General features: G+C 33.6%; 1 protein-coding gene across 1 annotated transcript; it reads left to right on the top strand.

Moving 5' to 3' along the window:
- The first annotated feature begins 371 nt into the window (after positions 1-371).
- Positions 372-14850, top strand: LOC117318898. The gene is made up of 11 exons (XM_033873830.1): positions 372-890; positions 2644-2842; positions 3284-3403; positions 3843-3932; positions 12203-12758; positions 12916-12957; positions 13174-13262; positions 13516-13702; positions 13975-14039; positions 14284-14378; positions 14605-14850. Exons 1-8 carry the CDS (start codon positions 372-374, stop codon positions 13572-13574), a joined length of 1674 nt encoding a protein of 557 aa, XP_033729721.1. The 3' UTR covers positions 13575-13702; positions 13975-14039; positions 14284-14378; positions 14605-14850.
- The last annotated feature ends 9463 nt before the right edge of the window (positions 14851-24313 follow it).

Here is a 24313-nt window from a genome sequence, read left to right as displayed (position 1 = left end):
ATGGTATGTTTTCAATTATTTCTCGAAATTAATATCATACTAAAATTCTCACTTGATATTGATTATATGATCTATATAGCTAGATATCGGTTTGAAAAAGCCTTAAAAGCTAGGCTACTCTGCTAGGTCACAAACATTTAAATTTTTTGTAATTTTTTAATTAAAGAAAAAACAGTCATCTCGATTTTTTTTTAATATTGAAATCGAATGAGGCAAATAAAGAGTTCAATATCGATCAGCAAAATATTGATTCAATTCCATTACATGTGGTCTTGCCTTAGAACATTAGCTTGCATAAGACTTGCATGAGCATGTGTTATGATGAATTAAACATGTTAACATTTGTTTTTTAGGTACTGCATGGGATCCAAATGTCGTACATAAAAAATTGGAGAAAAATAGATTCAGCTGCTACGTCTTTTGCATTGGAGAGCAGCAGTGATGAAAATGATGGAAATGAAGATGAAAATACAGAACACACCAGTACGTTTTCAGATGAGTTAGAAAATAATCATACAGAAACGGGAAATGAGACAACACCTAGATATGAGGAGAGTTACTCTGAAGACTCTGAATTTAGTCATCACAGTGATATCTCTAGTTCAGACCAATCAGATTTTGAACTGGTTGATGCTGAAGAGGTCGCCCATCCATCATTTAAAAGAGAGTTAGCTGCCTGGCTAACAGAAAATCATGTCAGGAGAGCAGGAGCTGACAAGTTACTGGATATTCTTCGGCAGAGGGGACACGATCTTCCCAAAGATTCTAGGACTTTACTGCAGACGCCGATTGAAGTTCCAACAGAAGCCAGATGTGGTGGAAGTTTTGCTTATTTTGGAATTAAAGCATCTCTCGTCACTTTCTTGATGGAAAAGACAACTTGGATTTCGGTAAAGATATTGACCTTCTGGTAAACATTGATGGCATACCACTGTTCAAGTCATCTGGAACACAATTTTGGCCTATTCTTCTTAAATTTCAAAAATTTGAACCATTTCTTTTAGCTCTTTATTACAGGGAGAGAAAACCTAATTCTGTTGATGACTTTCTCCGTGATTTTCTTCTGGAATATGATGATATCCATGAAAATGGTATTATTTTCAAGGAAAACAGAATCAAAATCAAGATCAAGGCATTTATCTGTGATGCTCCGGCTAGATCATTCTTAAAATGCATAAAAGGTCACAGTGGCTATGAATCTTGTGAACGCTGTATTGCAACTGGTACACGTGTTGAAAAGAGAATAATTTTTCGTGGTTCATTTCCTCAGTGGACCGGTGAAGAATTTTCAAGGATGCTTTACAGTCCAGGACATCAAACTGGAATTTCTCCACTTAAAAACTCTACCATTAATTGTGTTCAAGAATTCTGTTTGGATTACATGCATTTGGTGTGTCTCGGGGTTACAAAGAGAATTTTGTTCTTCTTGAAAAAAGGACCAAATGAATGTAGGCTTTCACAGCAAAAACTGATATTTCAACAGCATTAGTAGGTATGTCTGGGAAGCTACCCTCAGAATTTGCACGTCAGCCAAGAACACTTGATGAGTTGGAAAGATGGAAAGCTACCGAGTTCAGACAGTTTTTGCTATATACAGGACCTGTTGTTCTGAGAACAGTGCTCAATGACTCCACATACAAAAATTTTTTGTGTCTTACAGTCGCAATATCAATACTGTTAGACAGCAATGACGCCAAACGTCAGTTGTATTTGGATTACGCTCAACAACTTTTGAACCATTTTGTTGACAACTGCGAGAACGTCTTCTGCCAATATTTTGTTGTGTATAATGTACACTGTTTGAAACATCTCCCTGATGATGTTCGTAATATGAAGTGTTCTCTTAACGAGATATCATCTTTCCCATTTGAAAATCACCTCCAATCCATAAAACGACTGGTACAGAATTCCAAAAACCCAATTGGCCAAGTGGTAAAATGGCTTGCTGAGCGTGATTGCGTCAAACAACAACACAGATATTACTCTGCTGTATCTTTCTTATCATGCAACAAAAAGAATGGATGCATCCTTCTCAAGAATGATAACTTCGCCTTTGTGGTAGAAAAGCGGGAGCAGGGAAGAATTCTTTGCGATGTAATCCATCAAAACCACCTTGACAATTTCTTTACAGAGCCATGTAATTCCAAATTATTGAACATTGCCTATTTGAAAAATTTTCAAACAATACGGAAGCAAAGAAGACTACTTGAATTTGATGAAGTCTCCAGGAAAGTAGTGTGCTTGGCTTACAAGAGAGGATATGTCCTTCTACCCCTCTTACATGGCATGGAAAAGTCCACATGTTAGAATAGATTGGTAAATATGAAATCAAGCATGATTCAAGAGTGTATTATACATTTTGATCATTTTAATTTTTAAATGTTCATAATGACATACAGTGCATGGATTAAATCATTTAAGTAAAATTAATGATAGTTCCAGAGTTTTTTACTAATATACATACACAATGCTGATTTATTATGTTAAATTCAATAATAGGTTAATTTTTGAAATATTTTGTTTTGTTTTGATCATATATATGATATCTATCAATACCTAAACTAAGTGTTGGACAGCATGCATGTCTATAGTGTTAATCTATTATAATTAATAAATTAATATTTACATATTTCACTTCTTCAGATGTCTTGGATAAGAGCTGTGTGGCAAGAAGACAAACAGCAAGAGGAAGGAGTAGTTCCATCGTCATGGATACAAGATGGGCAAGTAAAGTGGCCAAAAACATCAAATGCATTTAAGGCGTTGAAGGCTGGTCAACATCCAGATGATGGCAAAGGGAAATGGTTGAAGTTCCCACTTATCAAGGAAAAGTTGAGATCAGGTATGTGTTTATCTCATACAATATAGCGAGGGAAAAGTATGTCTCCATATATTTATTGAAACTGTTAAATTAGGTGACAGGTTCCATATCAGCTTGAACACAAGAATGTTGTATTTCGATATGTTGCCAAATTTTAGACAATTATATTTTGCAGTGAGCAGATTTTATGTCTTCATTTGGGAAAGGGTAGTATATATCTTTTCATTTCAAAAACTGCATGCATTGGATATTGATGTGATATCATTATTCATTGACTTATTTATGAGACAAGGACATGTATACATGTAATCTCATTTACCTGTAACTGTTTTGAATATAATGTAAAACACTAAAACAAGTCATGGCAATTTGAATCGAATGTCTATTTCATATATATTTATAAATGTCTTTTATAATTAGTGAAAAAATTGGCTGAAAGCTATTTTTTTATTGTTTTGATAGATAACTGGCAAGAGTGTGAGGATGTCAACATAACAACATCGATAGAGACAGAGGAAGAAGAGGATGACATATCTCAGAGGAGAGAGAGAAAAAAGAAAATCTACAGAGATTTTATAACAGGTAATGTTCATTTAGGTTAAAGTATGAAGTTTTATATTTCTGAAACATATTATTATATATGCATCAGAAAGTTCTGTATATTGATGAATTAAATCAATACATAGTGGGTCTACGTTGTCTATTATTCTATCACCATCTCTAAATGTCATGGACACAAGTTTGACGCACTCATGGGGCAATTGGTAGTTAATTACTGGCAATAGGTTGTTGTTTTTGCTCCGGGAATTCCTTCGAAAACAGGGCTTTATATTAAACAAATTTAAACCAAACCAAAACCGTATTGATTTACAAGATAAGCCGTTGTGAGTAAAACTTAAATTTGATCTAATTCGAAATCGGATCAATCACATCAAAATGCAAACAGATACAAAAATCTACTGTACTTTTATATATTTTTTTATGTATTTTTATATTCATAAATATTTCATTTTTAATTCAGAAGTTGAGGATAGAACTGAAAAGGAGACCTCTCCTATTCAGAATACTTCAGTGGCACCAGTAGCAGAAATCGAAGACTCTTCTACCAATGGTATGTACCGCACACTTCTGAATGTTTCATATATTAAACCTGCTTTTTTAAGTCCAAGAGTTTCTGGCCCTTTGCCACATGCAGGTTATAACACTTCAGCACTTTGTGCTGATAGTTCAAAGATACATTGTTGCAATGCAACATTATTGCGCTGACTGAAATATACATACACCATCTCAATGGCAGTTTTTGAGAAATTAAGCTTTGTTTTGATTAATTTTTCTAAACCTAATTTTGAAAGTGAAATAGTTGTTTTAGACATTTTTAGTAAGTTACAATTATGTTCAGAATTTCTTAAATTTTAATTAGGGCTTTTCACCTAAGTGGTGAAAAGACCTATTGTTTCTGTTATGTTTATTAGGGCTTTTCACCTAAGTGGTGAAAAGACCTATTGTTTCTGTTATGTTTATTATTATTAGGGCTTTTCACCAAAATGGTGAAAAGACCTATTGTTTCTGTTCTGTTTATTATTATTATTATTATTATTATTATTCTTCTTCTGCATTTTATTTTGTCACACAAATTGTGGGAAAATGGTAAAAGGTATGCCAAGTCAGTTATGCCTATTGTATATGGCATGAGTTGAAGGGGTGACAGCAACATCTTCAAGTAGGTCAAGAAACCAAGATGGCCGCCATGACGTCATATCTCATTTTGCTTAAGTGGCCATAGCTCCAAAACGGTAACAGTTAAAATAATTTCAAAGATATATTATTGTAGGACTAATCTGGGGCCAACTTTTAATAATGCATTGTTTTGAGGTCAGAGGTCAAATGAAAAAGCTCGCCTGAGGGTCAAGTTAGTCTATTTTTAGAAAATCTTCATTTTTCCTTCTTTTTCAAAAATTCTTTCGAAATATGATGCAGAATGTCATTCTAATGAATTTGACGTTTTCAGTTTTTCTGTGACACATACGGTTTCTGTTTTACGCCATTTTGAATTCCCCCCTATATATTTCAATAGAGAAGTGTGTACATTTCAAACTTCTTCTCAAGTTCCACCTGTGGCATTCGGCTCAATCTTAGCTGAAATAATCCTTGGAATGTCCTGGCCAAGTTATATTATTTTTTAAGTTGGTTTGAAATTCAAGATGGCCGCCATGACGTCATGTATTGAAAATTTTAAAATGGCCATAACTCTAAAAGTATTCATTTAACAAAGGTCATGTAATAATGTTATTTGTAGATAATGACTAGCGCTAGCTTTTACTCACCAAAAGTTTTAAGGTCAGAGGTCAAAAAAAAGAGTTCGCTATGGGGTTAAATTAGTCTATTTTTAGAAAATCTTCATTTTTCAATTTTTTTCCAAAAAAAGTTCTTAGTATGATGTAGAATGTCATTTTGATGAATTTTACGTTTTCAGTTTTTCTGTGACACATACGGTTTCCGGTATACGCCATTTTGAATTTCCACTATATATTCTATATTAAAAATAGTTTTACATTTCAAACTTCTTCTCAAGTTCCACCTGTGGTATTCAGCTCAATCTTAGCTGAAATAATCCTTGGATTGTCCTGGCCAAGTTATGTTATTTTTTAAGTTGATTTGAAATCCAAGATGGCCGCCATGACGTCATCTATTAAAAAGCTTAAAATGCCCATAATTAAAAAAGAATTCATTTTACAGGGGTTAGGTAATTATGTTATTTGTAGTTAAAGGCTGGCTCTAGCTTTTACTCACTAAAAGTTTAGGGTCAGAGGTCAAATAAAAGCGTTCGCTATGGGGTCAAATAAGTCTATTTTTAGAAAATCTTCATTTTTTAATCTTTTTCCAAAAAAAGAAATTTAAGTATGATTCAAAATGTTATTCTGATGATTTTCATGTTTTTTGGTGTTTCGGTAACGTTTACCATTAACGCGGAACGCCATTTTGAATTAATTTGGCATCAGATATATAACGGCATCTGAGATATAACGTTAGTTGGACGAGGGGAGATAACTCGTACAAGGCTGTACGAGTTACCTCCCCTCGTCCAACATTTGTTGAAACGTTTTATTTCAGATGCCAGATTAATTCAAAACTAGAATGCGGATGACCTATCAAGTGTTTTTAAATAGTTTTTTCTTACCTTTTGAAATACCAAGCCTTTAAGTCATTTATGCTAAGAAGGTGAAAAGCCCGTCAAATTGTTAACCAACAATTTCTAGTTATTATTATTCTTCTTCTGCATTTTATTTTGTCACACAAGTTGTGGGAAAATGGTAAAAGGTATGCCAAGTCAGTTATGCCTATTGTATATGGCATGAGTTGAAGGGGTGACAGCAACATCTTCAAGTAGGTCAAGAAACCAAGATGGCCGCCATGACGTCATACCTCAAAAGTTTAAAATGGCCATAACTCGAAAAGTGTTCAAGAAACAAGAGTCATGTTATGATATTATGTTACAGTACCTTTGGGGCTAACTTTTATAAACGTACAAGTTAAAGGTCAGAGGTCAAATAAAAAAGCTCGCCTGGGGGTCACGTTTGTCTATTTTTAGAAAATCTTCATTTTTCAATCTTTTTTCCAAAAAAAAGTTCCTAGTATGATGTAGAATGTCATTCTGATGAATTTGACGTTTTCAGTTTTTCTGTGACACATACGGTTCCTGTTGTACGCCATTTTGAATTTCCCCCTATATATTCTATATTAAAAATAGTTTTACATTTTAAACTTCTTCTCAAGTTCCACCAGTAGCATTCAGCTCAATCTTAGCTGAAATAATCCTTGGATTGTCCTGGCCAAGTTATGTTATTTTTTTAAGTTGGTTTGAAATCCAAGATGGCCACCATGACGTCATGTATTAAAAAGCTTAAAATGCCCTTAATTAGAAAAGTATTCATTTTACAGGGGTTAGGTAATTATGTTATTTGTAGTTAATGCCTGGTTCTAGCTTTTACTATCTAAAAGTTTTAGGGTCAGAGGTCAAATAAAAGCGTTCGTTATGGGGTCAAATAAGTCTATTTTTAAAAAATCTTCATTTTTCAATCTTTTTCCAAAAAATAATTCTTAGTATGATGTAGAATGTCATTCTGATGAATTTGATGTGTTTAGTTTTGATGTAACCCATGCGGTTTCCGGTATACGCCATTTTGAATTTCCACTATATATTCTATATTAAAAATAGTTTTACATTTTAAACTTCTTCTCAAGTTCCACCAGTAGCATTCAGCTCAATCTTAGCTGAAATAATCCTTGGATTGTCCTGGCCAAGTTATGTTATTTTTTTAAGTTGGTTTGAAATCCAAGATGGCCACCATGACGTCATGTATTAAAAAGCTTAAAATGCCCATAATTAAAAAAGTATTCATTTTACAGGGGTCAGGTTGTTATGTTATTTGTAGTTAAAGCCTGGTTCTAGCTTTTACTATCTAAAAGTTTTAGGGTCAGAGGTCAAATAAAAGCGTTCGCTATGGGGTCAAATAAGTCTATTTTTAGAAAATCTTCATTTTTTAATCTTTTTCCAAAAAAAGAAATTTAAGTATGATTCAAAATGTTATTCTGATGATTTTCATGTTTTTTGGTGTTTCGGTAACGTTTACCATTAACGCGGAACGCCATTTTGAATTAATTTGGCATCTGATATATAACGGCATCTGAGATATAACGTTAGTTGGACGAGGGGAGATAACTCGTACAAGGCTGTACGAGTTATTTCCCTTCGTCCACTCCTTTGTTGAAATGAAATATCTCAGATGCCAGATTAATCAAAACTAGAATGTGGAAGACCTATCAAGTGTTCTAAAATAGTGTTTTTTATGTTTGGAAATACCAAGCCTTTAGGTCATTTATGCTAAATAGTGAAAAGCCCGTCAAATTGTTCCGAAACAATTTCTAGTTATTATTATTATTATTATTCTTCTTCTGCATTTTATTTTGTCACACAAGTTGTGGGAAAATGGTAAAATGTATGCCAAGTCAGGTATGCCTATTGTATATGGCATGAGTTGAAGGGGTGACAGCAACATCTTCAAGTAGGTCAAGAAACCAAGATGGCCGCCATGACGTCATACCTCAAAAGTTTAGAATGGCCATAACTCGAAAAGTATTCAAGAAACAAGAGTAATGTTATGATATTATGTTACAGTAACTTTGGGGCTAACTTTTATAAACTTACAAGTTAAAGGTCAGAGGTCAAATAAAAAAGCTCGCCTGGGGGTCAAGTTAGTCTATTTTTAGAAAATCTTCATTTTTCAATCTTTTTCCAAAAAATTATTCCTAGTATGATGTAGAATGTCATTCTGATGAATTTGATGTGTTTAGTTTTTATGTAACACATGCGGTTTCCGGTATACGACATTTTGAATTTCCCCCTATATATTCTATATTAAAAATAGTTTAACATTTTAAACTTCTTCTCAAGTTCCACAAGTGGCATTCAGCTCAATCTTAGTTGAAATAATCCTTGGATTGTCCTGGCCAAGTTATGTTATTTTTTAAGTTTGTTTGAAATCCAAGATGGCCGCCATGACGTCATGTATTAAAAAGCTTAAAATGCCCATAATTCAAAAAGTTTTCATTTTACAGGGGTCATGTATTTAAGTTATTTGTAGTTAATGCCTGACTCTAGCTTTTACTCTCAAAACGTTTTAGGTTCAGAGGTCAAATAAAAGCGTTCGTTATGGGGTCAAATTAGTCTATTTTTAGAAAATCTTCATTTTTCAATCTTTTTCCAAAAAAATAATTCTTAGTATGATGTAGAATGTCATTCTGATGAATTTGATGTGTTTAGTTTTTATGTAACACATGCGGTTTCCGGTATACGCCATTTTGAATTTCCCCCTATATATTCTATATTAAAAATAGTTTTACATTTTAAATTTCTTCTCAAGTTCCACAAGTGGCATTCAGCTCAATCTTAGCTGAAATAATCCTTGGATTGTCTTGGCCAAGTTATGTTATTTTTTAAGTTGATTTGAAATCCAAGATGGCCGCCATGACGTCATGTATTAAAAAGCTTAAAATGCCCATAATTAAAAAAGTATTCATTTTACAGGGGTCGGGTAATTATGTTATTTGTAGTTAATGCCTGGCTCTAGCTTTTACTCACTAAAAGTTTTAGGATCAGAGGTCAAATTAAAGCGTTCGCTATGGGGTCAAATAAGTCTATTTTTAGAAAATCTTCATTTTTTAATCTTTTTCCAAAAAAAGAAATTTAAGTATGATTCAAAATGTTATTCTGATGATTTTCATGTTTTTTGGTGTTTCGGTAACGTTTACCATTAACGCGGAACGCCATTTTGAATTAATTTGGCATCTGATATATAACGGCATTTGAGATATAACGTTAGTTGGACGAGGGGAGATAACTCGTACAAGGCTGTAGGAGTTATTTCCCTTCGTCCACTCCTTTGTTGAAATGTAATATCTCAGATGCCAGATTAACCAAAACTAGAATGTGGATGACCTATCAAGTGTTCTAAAATAGTTTTTTTTATGTTTGGAAATACCAAGCCTTTAGGTCATTTATGCTAAATAGTGAAAAGCCCGTCAAATTGTTCCGAAACAATTTCTAGTTATTATTCTTCTTCTTCTGCATTTTATTTTGTCACACAAGTTGTGGGAAAATGGTAAAAGGTATGCCAAGTCTGGTATGCCTATTGTATATGGCATGAGTTGAAGGGGTGACAGCAACATCTTCAAGTAGGTCAAGAAACCAAGATGGCCGCCATGATGTCATACCTCAAAAGTTTAAAATGGCCATAACTCGAAAAGTATTCAAGAAACAAGAGTCATGTTATGATATTATGTTACAGTACCTTTGGGGCTAACTTTCATAAAATTACAAGTTAAAGGTCAGAGGTCAAATAAAAAAGCTCGCCAGGGGGTCAAGTTAGTCTATTTTTAGAAAATCTTCATTTTTCAATCTTTTTCCAAAATTTCTTAGTATGATGTAGAATGTCATTCTGATGAATTTGACGTTTTCAGTTTTCCTGTGACACATACGGCTCCTGTTGTACGCCATTTTGAATTTCCCCCTATATATTCTATATTAAAAATAGTTTTACATTTTAAACTTCTTCTCAAGTTCCACAGATGGCATTCGGCTCAATCTTAGGTGAAATAATCCTTGGATTGTCCTGGCCAAGTTATGTTATTTTTTAAGTTGATTTGAAATCCAAGATGGCCGCCATGACGTCATGTATTAAAAAGCTTAAAATGCCCATAATTAAAAAAGTATTCATTTTACAGGGGTCGGGTAATTATGTTATTTATAGTTAATGCCTGGCTCTAGCTTTTACTCACTAAAAGTTTTAGGGTCAGAGGTCAAATAAAAGCGTTCGCTATGGGGTCAAATAAGTTTATTTTTAAAAAATCTTCATTTTTCAATCTTCTTCCAAAAAAATTTCTTAGTATGATGTAGAATGTCATTCTGATGAATTTGACGTTTTCAGTTTTTCTGTGACACATACGGTTCCTGTTGTACGCCATTTTGAATTTCCCCTTATATATTCTATATTAAAAATAGTTTTACATTTTAAACTTCTTCTCAAGTTCCGCAAGTGGCATTCAGCTCAATCTTAGCTGAAATAATCCTTGGATTGTCCTGGCCAAGTTATGTTACTTTTTAACTTGGTTTAAAATCCAAAATGGCCGCCATGACGTCATATATTAAAAAGCTGAAAATGCCCATAATTCATAAACTGTTCATTTTACAGAGGTCATGTGATTATGTTATTTGTAGTTAATGCCTGGCTCTAGCTTTTACTCACCAAAAGTTTTAGGGTCAGAGGTCAAATTAAAGCGTTCGCTATGGGGTCAAATAAGTCTATTTTTAGAAAATCTTCATTTTTTAATCTTTTTCCAAAAAAAGAAATTTAAGTATGATTCAAAATGTTATTCTGATGATTTTCATGTTTTTTGGTGTTTCGGTAACGTTTACCATTAACGCGGAACGCCATTTTGAATTAATTTGGCATCTGATATATAACGGCATCTGAGATATAACGTTAGTTGGACGAGGGGAGATAACTCGTACAAGGCTGTACGAGTTATTTCCCTTCGTCCACTCCTTTGTTGAAATGTAATATCTCAGATGCCTGATTAATCAAAACTAGAATGTGGATGACCTATCAAGTGTTCTAAAATAGTTTTTTTTATGTTTGGAAATACCAAGCCTTTAGGTCATATGCTAAATAGTGAAAAGCCCGTCAAATTGTTCCGAAACAATTTCTGGTTCTGTGCTATTTTCTTTATAAAACCAACAACACATAACCACGAAATCAGCTGTATACAAACAGAACAGACAAATATCAAAATATTTTGACAATGTAATTTATAATTCATTGAATTCCTGTACATGAAATGATTCAACATTAACTCCCAAATGAAACAAACTGAATTTTCAAAGTTTTCACAAGAATATTTCAACAGTTCAGGCTTAAGCCTAGAATATTTTATATCCGATGTCGCGACGAAGGAATGTGTATCCGACCATTTTGGGTCAAATCTACCTTCGTTTTTCAAATGCCAGCGAGCGTAGTTATTAGTGTGTCGAGCTATGGTGGAAAACTGATTCTCATTGAAGAAAAGGTAGAAATAATCAATGGGACTTGCAGTATCAATATCAAAAGTTTCTGGAAGTACTGGCCCCGTTTCCCTAACAAAATCATTTACTGTGATCGGCGAAAAATCTCGGTCAACATTACCTAATGGCGGCGGTACAACTAGTCGCTGTTCGTCCTCATTTTCGGACTCGTTATCTGTTGACAGTTCATTTAGTACATCGTTAAGATCAATATCTGACTCAATGTATTCAGGTCCAAAGCCATCGAACTCTAAATTATCATCATCGTCGTCAAAAATGTCGCGCAAAATCGTAGCCACAGCCGCCATTACGCCTCGTTGTTGTCACACTTTTCTACACTCATGACTCACACTTTCTAGGTTAATTTATTCAAAAACTTTCGTATGAATGACGTGTACAAATCTGATTGGTCGATGCATTGATATCTTCTTAAAATAGTATCAGGGATTTCCAGATAGGTGTCGCTTTCAATCACGGGATTTTCCATGTCTAAGTTTACCGAACCGGCATGGCGTCGAGAGGCGCTTACATTGAGATAACGTAGAGGCGTCGAGAAGCGCTTACATGGAGATAATGCAGAGGCGTCGAGAAGCGCTTACATGTGGCAAGGGGTAAAGGCGTCCAGAGGCGCTTACATGTGGCAAAGGGTTAAACTACCATTGGATCCTTTTGATTCTGCTTTTTCTTTTAATTCATTTAACAGTTTTGTTTATCATGTCATCTGTATGGAATTATATTGCTTAGATATTCTTTATTTATTCCAGAAGAACGAGTTTGCTTTCCACAACCACCCCAAAAATTCCAACAGAAAGCAACATCAAGTTCGCGAGAAAGGTCGAGATCTTTAGAGAGGTCAATATCTCAGGACACATCAAGGTCTAGGGAGAGGTCACTGGCTCGGGAGAGGTCACATGCAAGGGAGAGGTCATTGGCAAGGGAGAGGTCAATGGCAAGGGAGAGGTCACAGGCAAGGGAGAGGTTACAGGCAAGGGAGAGGTCACAGGCAAGGGAGAGGTCACAAGCAAGAGAGAGGTCAGGATCAAAGTCTCGCTTTTGTCACAGGCGAGACAGGTCCTGGTCAAGATCAGAATCCTTTTCCCCAAGACGACAAAGCAGGGTGCCTTCACCCACTGGCTGGAGTACAAGAGTGTCCAGACCCCAGTCTAGACTACCAACAAGATCAAGGTCTAGATCAAGGTCAAGTTCAAGATCTAAACTACACCACAGACAAAGGCCAGGGTCGAGTATGAGCACACTCTCTGCTGCTGACTTGAGCTGGCACATCCCAATCCCTTCATCAACCCCAGTACAGCCACAAAGGTAAGGATATACATATATCTTACGATACCTAAACCAGTATGTTTAGATTGATTTTAAACATAAAATTTGAAAGATACCATTTTAATTGTATTTTTGGCTCACCTTTGCCCTGGTATAACATCTGTCTGACACAATTTTTCATTGTTTTTTTTTCCAGATTTCGAGCAGAAAGACCAACTAGTCTGTCTTCTTCCAACAGGTAAGATAACCATAAGCAGATCTATGGAGGTAGGAAGTCTTTGACATCTATTTTTTTGCATTATGAAAATGAAAAATGATCTAATTCACTTTTAAAGGTAAACCATAATCAGTTAATTTCATTTTATTTCACTTTCAAACTTTGACACACTCAAAACTTTCTTGAAATAATGCAAGAATAGGGAATTTTTAAACACTGAAAACTATTTAATTAAAGAATGGATGATGCTGAGAAGACAGATAGAACTGCCCCAAAATTGAAGAAGGATGACCTATCAAAATTGGCCTTTCCGTTGTCCGAGAAAAGTAAGTGAAATTCTTGTGAGACAAAATGACATATCTTCTATTTGTACCAACTTGCCGAAGAAATGATTTGATTAGATATGATCACTCTGGTACATATATATTCTAGAAATCATTCCGTTATGACTATAACCCTTGTTTAAACCAAACTATCCAAATACTTTCAATTGCCAATACCTAAAATGCTTTTTTTGTATACAGACAGCTATTTGTCTTTGCTATTAAATTACTTCATTTTGGTTATTTTTTTCCATAGGATTCCAGCGCAAAATGTTTTTTTTACTAATAGACATCAGGGAAGACTCGACGCATTAGAGACAAATTCAAAGTCAGATTCCCAAACGATGGTTGGGACTTCAAGGCTTCCAAAACAAGCAGGATCATTAGAAGAGTTCTCTCAACTAGACGGAAGCTTATCCAACATAGACAAAAGAGAAAAACTGGTAAGCTTCAGATGTTATAAAAATTTGATCATTGCAGGTTACTGATCATATTGATATTATTATTCATTAAATGCCTCTCTGTTCAAGGAAGCTTTACACATGGTACAAATACTTGTGTTATATATATATATATGGGTATGTACCACCAATTTTCTCATTTAAAGGCAGATTTCTTGAAGAAAAATAACTGATTTTGTTATCAAAGGATATATAAATAACTGTAATTGAATTTCAATGAGCAAACATTTTAATTTCTTCATGTTGTGTTTCAGGTGCAGAGACTTTCTAAGGTTGGGGGGAGCTCTGTAAGAAGTGTTTGTAAAAACATTTTACTGAAGTAAGTATACAATTAATGCATATCAAATGTGTAGCAATATCAAAAAAAGGTGAATTTTTCTATAAAACATACTTAAGTTGATAAAAAATTACCAAGACATTCAATTTAATGCATTGGTTGATGTCTTTTGCTATAAAATTCTCATTCGAAATCTGAAAAAAAGACAGGTTTCTTATATATTTATTTTCTAACTGTAAAAACTGAAAATTAATAAACAATATGTGAAACTATTGGCATTTTTCAGACTTGCCACAAATGAAGTGATGTCCAAGTTCAACATGAAGGGTACCAGAGGAAAAATAAGCTTCACTGTTACCAAAGTATTTGGTGTTGTGAAAGGTAAATTAATTTTTTCATGTTGTTCTGTCTCTGCTTTCTCATAGAAGAAATAGAAGTTTATCTCTAATAAATATTGTGCAACAAGTAAAATAGTAAGACATTCCATAAATACCCTTGTTTAGACTGTTACAAAAATGAAATAGAACTGTTTGAATGACAAATATTTCTTGTACTACTATTTCTATATTCTTTCTAGCAAAGTAATGTTATACTTCTATTCATACAGAGAGTGCTCAGTTGTGTATTGGAGGCAGTGACGCTGACATTGAAAATTCCATAGCATACACATTGAAACATGCACCAGACAGGCGTGGTGGAGGAGGAAGACAGTAATTCCTAGTTTAATAAATGAAAACATATCTGTATGTTTGAATGTATTTAGCCAAACGTTACAAACAACAAAATGACTATTTGATGATATACCGTATTTGACCTAATAAGGGCGCCCCTACCTTTTTTAAAGGAAATAAATCTTTGACTGAGTGTCAAAATGGTGTTCAAAAGTAATAATTCATGTGAAATATTTTGCTACTTTATGTGTTCAATTTTCTTCAGCAAATTAAGTAACTGGAACACATGTTTTCGCCACATTTTGTGTATTCCTACAGGCTACAGATGACATGTCAGTGCAAAGAGCACCCAAAACTAAACATACATACAAATAATAACTTACCATCTTTGTTTGAAGATAAAGTAAAGACTTCATTCGTGTTGATAAATAACTTTTGTTCAGAACAGAAAGCTAGTAAAAGACATTGTTAATCAATTATTTGGTCAAAGAAAACGATGTCTGATATGATCGGGGAAATCACCTGTTTCTATAAATAGAACACAAAAGAGTTCCATTTGAACATAAATGGTGGAACACACGTTCTCTGGTCTAAAGATCAGCTGGCATAGTTTACAAGTTTACAGGAGTATTCAAGTGATGTTTAAGCTTAATATATGATAATGAATAGATATCCTCATCTGGAATATTTTTATGACTGAATATTTTACCGTTTCCACAACCTTGGGTATTCTGCTATAAGGTATAGTCTGTTTCATAAAACTTCAGAATAACTAATCTTAATAAGGGCGCCCCCACTGTCAATTACCCGTGCCCTGCGCCCTTATTAGGTCAAATACGGTATGTAGCTTTAAAATAAGTGTTAAAATATTTTTTTCAATGATCGTATTTTTACCGGTGAAACCAGAGGGAATATAGGTTTTGTCTGCGTCCATCAGTCCGTCCGTCCGTCCGGTTAAAGTTTTATGATGGCACGCCATTCACTTACTGATGTTATTAGGATGCTGATTTTTTGCATAGAGGTTCTTTGGGTGTGTGGCATTACTTTAGTACAGTTAGAAATGAAAAAAAAAAATTACTTGATAATGGTATAAGGATGCTGCTTTTTAATTGTGAGTATTAATGAATCAATATGAACAGTGCAATTCCATCCAACATTTCATCTTCCTGGTGAAAGATTGTACTTTTAAATGCATTGAATGGTTCACTGATATGAGATTCTTTTGGAATAAAATCAGTGTACTACTATGCTGTGCTATGCAGAATCATGTTTATATTTCAATCCAAGGCAGTTATTACACATTTCACTTTAGATTCTTTTACTCTGTACAGTAGACATACCAAAAAAATATCTGAATATCTTTAAGGGACAGGAAACATTGTTTATTCAACCCAATATAGTTGAATTTACACATTGTTTGGAATGAACTTATTTTCATAAAATGATCATGTTTCACTAAACTATTTCACTCAAATTTGGCTAAAGTCTTAACTTGAGGGCGCCGGTAGGAGACATGTATTGGTTAAGCAATACTCACAGAATGCTTGTTATTATAAAGAGTTACACTGCCATAGAATAAACTTTTGAGGAAATTATTGATTTAATTGATTTGACTGAACATAAATCAATTTAAAATTTTTGAAATGTTGTTGAATACATAACATTTGAGTAATGTGGGGTTAGATTTGGTCCCATGTCTGTGATGCTAGTATCATCAGTCCCATAGTTTTTGACCTCTTTCTTTTAATAAAAAGGGTTAGCAAAAAAAATAGGATTTTTTAGGATGATGTGTTTTTATTAATCATGTTTATCAAATATTGCATTTTATGTATCTTTTTTTAAACATGTTTCTACTTGAATATTGTGTACAGTTTTCATTATATGTTCATTTCTATTGTTAAATTGCAAATATTTGATTAGAACATTTCTTACAAGGAAAGATATTATTTATGTTGAACAATATTATGAGATTTTATGTATTTTTTCGACACGTGTTTCTTTGTAAATAATGTTTGCAGTTCCCATTATCGAGTCATTTTCATTTCTGCAATCATTTCGTAATTGCAGATATTTTGATCCAAAGTTTTTCTTGTGTGTTATAAACTGAATGTGTAACAATGTTGTCATGTTTGAAATATTTGATATAAAATTTAATGAAACTTGAACTTTCTTGTTTTATGATTTCCAATCCAGCAGTAATAACGAGATCCTGACGTAAATGACGTCAGTGTCTGACGTAAATCTGACGTCAGTTTCTGATGTAAATCTGACGTCAAATTCTGACGTAAATCTGACGTCAGGAAAAGACGTCAATGTGATTTTCACTTTTGACCATTATTTGACGTAATCCTGACGTAATTTTTTGACGTAAATCTGACGTAAAAATGACGTCAAATGCCTGCTGGGTAGATACGACACTACCATATAACTGGGGATTGTCTCGGAAACGATTTTTGGAAAGCTGTACATTAGAGACATATATACACAGGGATTGGTAACTCTCTATTTGCCCTTGTGTTAACATAGTGGCCCCTGACCTTCCCATAATCCTTTGCGGTCGCTCGGTTCAGTCTTCACTTGATGCCATATTAGAGAAATCGTGAAAACCACACACATAATTATCGACAATTTCTATTTGAAATCATCACCAAGATCCAATTATGTGCTTTAATTTTATTAATATCATAGTGCAGAAGTGTCATCAATATGAAATATATCACAATTTGCTGTCCAAGTGTTTGTATTTTGAGTATAAAAGTCAAGCACACCGCAGGAAGGATCGGCAGGAATCTCCAATTTTCGAAAAGTCCCTATGGGGTTTTCGAGAATACGGATAAATGACAACAATGTGCATGATAAACAAGACCATATTCCATAAGTATGATAGTTTTTGGTTAATGTGGTAACTTTTGTAGTGGCCTAGATAAAACGATGTGCTTTTTGTGTGTGTTTAAAATTGACGATGTTTTGGTCTGACGTAATGGCTGCTTAATTACAAAACTTGGACATGTCGATAGGACCCAATTTATTTTCGAAAATACGGATAAATGACAACAATGTGCATGATCAATAAGACTTTATCCCATAAGTATGATAGTTTTTGGTTAATGTGGTAACTTTTGTAATGGCCTAAATAAAACGATGTGCTTTTTGTGTGCGTTTAAAATTGACGATGTTTTGGTCTGACGTAATGGCTGCTTAATTACAAACTTGGACATGTCGAATAGGACCCAACGGATTTTCGAAAAAACGGATAAATGACAACAATGTGCATGATCAATAAGACTATATCCCATAAGTTTGATAGTTTTTGGTTAATGTGGTAACTTTTGTAGTGGCCAAAATAAAACGATATGCTTTTTGTGTGTATTTCAAATGACGATGTTTTGGTCTGACATAATGGCGGATTAACCAGAACATGTAGAATAAGTTCCAGTACATCGATACACAAATGCGAAAAGCCCGATTTACCTGTGCTCGCGTGTGTTTGATAGGGGACAGAGCGATCTCGATAAGGGATATGCTTGAGTGGTCACGAATAAAGGGAGACACCACTTGTACAGGGAAATAGCGATGTTACTTATCTCTGTGTATATATGTCTCTGTGTACATGTATTATTTTTTTTAATCCAATTGGATGCTTTTTAACTTGCACTTTCAGCTTTAAGTGTCAAAAAAGTTTTTGCACTTAAGTGGTAAAAAAGTATTTGCACTTAAGTGTCAGAAAAGTTTTTTAACACTTAAGTGGCAAAAAAAGTATTTGCACTTAAGTGGCAAAAAAAGTATTTGCACTTAAGTGGCAAAAAAAGTATTTGCACTTAAGTGGCAAAAAATGTAGTTGCACTTATAAGATAGCTATAACTAAAGAATATAGATAAGTGAGCTAGATTAATAGTTGTAACTTACGATCTATATTATATTATCTATATTACGATTAGTACTTGTAAGTATATTATGCAAGTAAAATATGTCAAAGATGGCATGTAATTCTTTACCACGGCCAGGAAAAATTAAGATATAATACACTCTGTATTTATGCTTTTGTCCCTATAAGCTTCTGTAGTATTCTCTCTAATTTTTCATATAGGATGAAGGATTAAACCCAATTATCTGTCTTTTAAGTTTACATAAATAGTGTTTTAAAACATATTCCTGGAGGGTTTATCTTCATTAAAAGCAAGGGTTTGTTTATTAAATACTTATCTTTTGTGTTGTCTAAGTTGCCGTTAGTCTAACAGACTAAGGTTGACTCTGTAAGTCTTACATGCATATGTTGTGATGCTATAAACTATTATGTAATGCAATAAAACAGCATGCATGAATTAATGAAACTACTGAATTATGATAATTTATTGGATATTAGAGATCTTGACTTGTAAAGTATTTAATACAATCAGCAAGCAATAGCAGATCTAAGCAGATCTAAACATGTTTGCGAGGGTTATTAAATCAGATTGTGTTCAGCTGTCTGGATTCTGTTCCTGAAGCATACTGGTAACCATTTAAGCATAAGTGTTCTATTTGTGCCTATTTCTTAAAAAGGGTTGAGGGGATATTGATCTTTTTGTATATTTGTTGTCTTTGTATTATGTTGTCCTGTATGTATGAAATAACTGATATGTCAATCTTAACTGAAGTAAAATGAGTCTGCAATTGAACTTCCAAAAGAACCTAATTTATTGTTTGTTATTTTCTAGAAAATCGTGGACGAAAACCAAACAACACATGGAAATGCCTTATTTTCCTGATGTCAAAGTCCGACAGCGGCAGAGAAAAACGGATTTCAGCATTGGGGATTTGGTAAGCATTTTTCGGTTGCAATCAGAATTAATTTTGGATAAATTGACATAATAATACTGAATTGTGATACCTGAAATGATTATAAAGTTTTGTTATATGATTGATATGTAACATATCACACATTGGTTCAAATGAGATCATATGACATCAATTATATCCTTAGAAATACCTCCTATCACCAATGACGAATCATTATAATGTTTCACTACAAAACAATATGTTCGTGGAATGTTATATAAACGTCTGCTAAAATAGAAACAAATAAAAAGTACTTCTGACAAAATTTCCCTTATTCCTTTAGTATAGTTGGCATGAATTTTCTACATTGTTGATTAAATTGTTAAATTTAATTAATTCAATGATATTTGGCAGGAAGCTTCCATGACCAAAGATCAACCAAACTTGTAAATTATATGGTCCCAGCGCCTCAGCTAGGGCCCTGAGTACTAAAATTGACCAAAAATTTCAAAACCTTCTTCGCAACTTAAGTAATGGAAGAATCAAATAGGGCAGTACTCTTCACAAATGAAAATGTCTTTTAAAAGGTCCTTTTAACTCCTTTACCAAAATTGTGAATTTCATGACCCTGGGGTCTCATGTTTCCCCCTGGGGAGGGAGTAATTTTGACTAGTTTATACAAAGAAATTTAATTTGTGTCCCCTGGGCTGATGGGCATGGCCAAAAATGGTCATTTAAATTCACTTGAATATTTCAAAGCTCAGGTGACCATTAAGTACATTGACTTCTTGTTTAAAAAATGGTACTTCTAGGTATGGTAAATCTGGACACTTACTATTAGGAAATATAAGTAAAAGAAAAGTGATTTTATTTAACACTAATCAGAAGATTATAGATCAAGTTAAACATATAGCATTGTAAAATCTTGCTAGCATTGTAAAATCTTGCCAACTGTCTTGGTGGTTTATGGTTACTTTGTTTAAAAGGGAAAATTGTCAGCTTCATATTATTATGTTTTTCATGTGAATACAAAATTTTGGATAAAACAATAAAAAAAATACTTTCAGGATACCCCAGCGTCCAGTTGAGTCACCAGGACCGATATCCAGTGAAGACTGCTATAGAACTGAGGAGCTTAGAGGATCTTGAAGACATTATCATTGACCTCTACCCTAATCTGAGCTTGAGGTTGTCAGGATTTGGGTATGCTAAAGCAGACCAAAGGCGTCGCCTAAGAATCCTACATCCTACCACTGCAGTAGAGTTAAGAAACTTGATAGGCCAGGGAAAGTTGTTTCTTATTCCAGGAGGGATTTAAGAGTTGTAGGCTCATTTTCTTTTATTTTATTAATTTTCATCTGAAAGTGGGATTTCACTTATACTAGATTTGATCAAGATCAAAAGACGGGATTTCCAACTAGAAAATGATTGCAGACATGTTCTCGTTCTGACGAACGCTTTTGTACGTTTTACCTACGTTTTCTCTTCGTTTTCTCTTCGCTTCCCTTCTTTAAACACTCTTAGAATAATGTTATCTTTCACATACGATGAAAATACACCGTTTTAAAAGAATTTGAATTTTTCGATTTTGTATCATTTGACCTCCGTGAATCGTATATCTCGTACCTTGTATCGTGTTTACTGTACTGTGAATCGTGTATCCCGTACCTTGTATCGTGTTAACTGTACTTTGAATCGTGTATCCCGTACCTTGTATCGTGTTTACTGTACTGTGAATCGTGTATCCCATACCTTGTATCGTGTTAAATGTACTGTGAATCGTGTATCCCGTACCTTGTATCGTGTTTACTGTACTGTGAATCATGTATCTCGTACCTTGTTTCGTGTTTACTGTATTGTGAATCCCGTTCCATGTATCATGTATCCCGTATTGTATTATGTATCCAGTAACATGTATCGTCTATCCCGTACCGTGTATCCTGTAGTGTGTATACCGTACATTGTACCTTATATCATGTTTACTGAACAGTGAATCGTGTATCTCGTACCTTGTATCGTGTTAACTGTACTGTGAATTGTGTATCTCGTACCTTGTATCGTGTTTACTGAACAGTGAATCGTGTATCTCGTACCTTGTATCGTGTAAACTGTACCTGTATCTCGTACCTTGTATCGTGTTTACAGGTACTGTTAATCGTGTATCCCGTACCTTGTATCGTGTTTACTGTACTGTGAATCGTGTATCTTGTACCTTGTTTCGTGTTTACTGTATTGTGAATCCCGTTCCATGTATCATGTATCCCGTATTGTATTATGTATCCAGTAACATGTATCGTCTATCCCGTACCGTGTATCCTGTAGTGTGTATACCGTACATTGTACCTTATATCGTGTTTACTGAACAGTGAATCGTGTTAACTGTACTGTGAATTGTGTATCTCGTACCTTGTATCGTGTTTACTGAACAGTGAATCGTGTATCTCGTACCTTGTATCGTGTTAACTGTACTGTGAATCGTGTATCCCGTACCTTGTATCGTGTTTACTGTACTGTGAATTGTGTATCTCGTACCTTGTATCGTGTTTACTGAACAGTGAATCGTGTATCTCGTACCTTGTGTCGTGTTTACTGTACTGTGAATCCTGTATCCCGTACCTTGTATCGTGTTTACTGTACTGTGAATTGTGTATCTCGTACCTTGTATCGTGTGTACTGAACAGTGAATCGTGTATCTCGTACCTTGTGTCGTGTTTACTGTACTGTGAATTGTGTATCTCGTACCTTGTATCGTGTTTAATGAACAGTGAATTGTGTATCTCGTACCTTATATCGTATTTACTGTACTTTGAATTATGTATCTCGTACCCTGTTTACTGTATTGTGAATCCTGTTCCATGTATCGTGTATCCCGTATTGTATCGTGTATCCAGTAACATTTATCGTCTTTCCCGTATCGTGTATTCCATAGCGTGTATACCGTACCTGGTACCTTGTATCATGTTTACTGTATCCTGTATCTCGTACCTTGTATTGTGTTTACTGAACCGTGAATCGTGCATCTCGTACCTTGTATTGTGATCGTGTTTGTCATACCGTGTATCGTGTTTACTGAACCGTATATCGTGTATCCCGTACAAGCCCCTGCGAGATGATATTCATGAGTTCATGAATGTTCATGAATCATTCATGAACTTTCAAGAATACTGTAAGTTTTTGATTCATGAAAAAATGTTCATGAATATTCATCAAATACCTCTCATGAATTCTTCATGAACTTTTATGAATAATTTTACAAATTCATTAAGATTCATGATAGTTCATCATATGTGATTATGAACTATTCATGAACTTTTATGCATAGATGATATTCATTAAAATTCATCAAAATGAATGAAACGTAAAAACAGTTGATAATGAATTTTGAAGAACTTTAATGAATGAGAATTTTATGTGATTATGAACTATTCATGAATTTTCATGCATTGATGATATTCATTAAAATTCATCAAAATGTATAAAATAGTAATGAATTTTGAAGAATTTTAATGAATGAGAATTTGACTTTGAAATTGAACATTTTCTTGAATAAAAAAATACCTTACATTTTATATTGAATAACAAACTTAATATCTAAAAAGTTTTAAATTTAATTCCATGTCTATATTACAATTTTGATGTTGGCTTAAAGAAGAATAAGGAAACAATAAGAAAACTTCAAATTTCCCGCCAAATTTTTCCCGCCCAAAAACTTCTAGCAGGAGAGTTCCAATACATGGCAGCCATGAGGCTTTTCTCACAGAGATGAATTACATATTATTTTACAAATGAAGGCAAGTATTTATCTTTCATACCTGCTTCATGATCAATACAACACTACCAGGAAATGAAATATTCAACTCTGGAAATATGTCAACCTGTTTATAAGTAAGAATTAACTTAAAATCAATCACCATGCATGTGACCTAAATTTACATAGTGCACATAATATTCAAATAGCTTTGGCATTTCTTAAATTGCATTGCCCATTTAACTAAATTGTTCAAACACACATCATATGTGCAATGAGAATTAATGCAATAATGAAAATAAATCACTCTTATCTGAAGAATATTAAAAGGATTTTCCATCCAAATGATTGTGTAAATATACTCATTTCAAGCAGTTATGAATTTTGAAACAAGTGATGGATCCATTTGAATGCAATTTTTAATGGAAGGACTACAAGGATATTGTCAAACATGCAGAGTGATACAGTTCATGACAAACTTTGATGAAATTAAGTGGTAAAATGCATGCAAATTCATTTTCTAAATAAGTTCATAACTCATGAATTAATCATGAATTATCATGAATAGAATAGTTCATGAATATTCATGAAATATGATGATTTTATGAATGAAAATCTTGATTTCAGGATTAATGAATGTTCATGAAATATTTCATTCATGAACATTCATCATAGTTTTAAGTTCATGAATATTCATGAACTAATCATGAATTGTCATGAATGAAAAAGTTCATGAGTATTCATCATAGTTTTAAGTTCATGAATATTCATGAACTGATCATGAATTGTCATGAATGAAAAAGTTCATGAACATTCATGAACTATGATGATTTCATGAATGAAAAAAGTTCATGAACATTCATGAACTATGATGATTTCATGAATGAAAAACTTTCTTACATAATTCATGAATATTCATGAACATAATTTGAAAAAAAATGTTCATGAAGTTTTAAGTTCATGAATATTCATGAACTAATCATGAATTGTCATGAATGAAAAAGTTCATGAGTATTCATCATAGTTTTAAGTTCATGAATATTCATGAACTAATCATGAATTGTCATGAATGAAAAAGTTCATGAACATTATGATTTCATGAATGAAAAACTTTCTTACATAATTCATGAATATTCATG

This window comes from Pecten maximus, unplaced genomic scaffold (assembly GCF_902652985.1).
Source record: "Pecten maximus unplaced genomic scaffold, xPecMax1.1, whole genome shotgun sequence".
NCBI classification, from domain to species: domain Eukaryota; kingdom Metazoa; phylum Mollusca; class Bivalvia; order Pectinida; family Pectinidae; genus Pecten; species Pecten maximus.
This window is presented reverse-complemented; position numbering and strand designations above follow the sequence as displayed.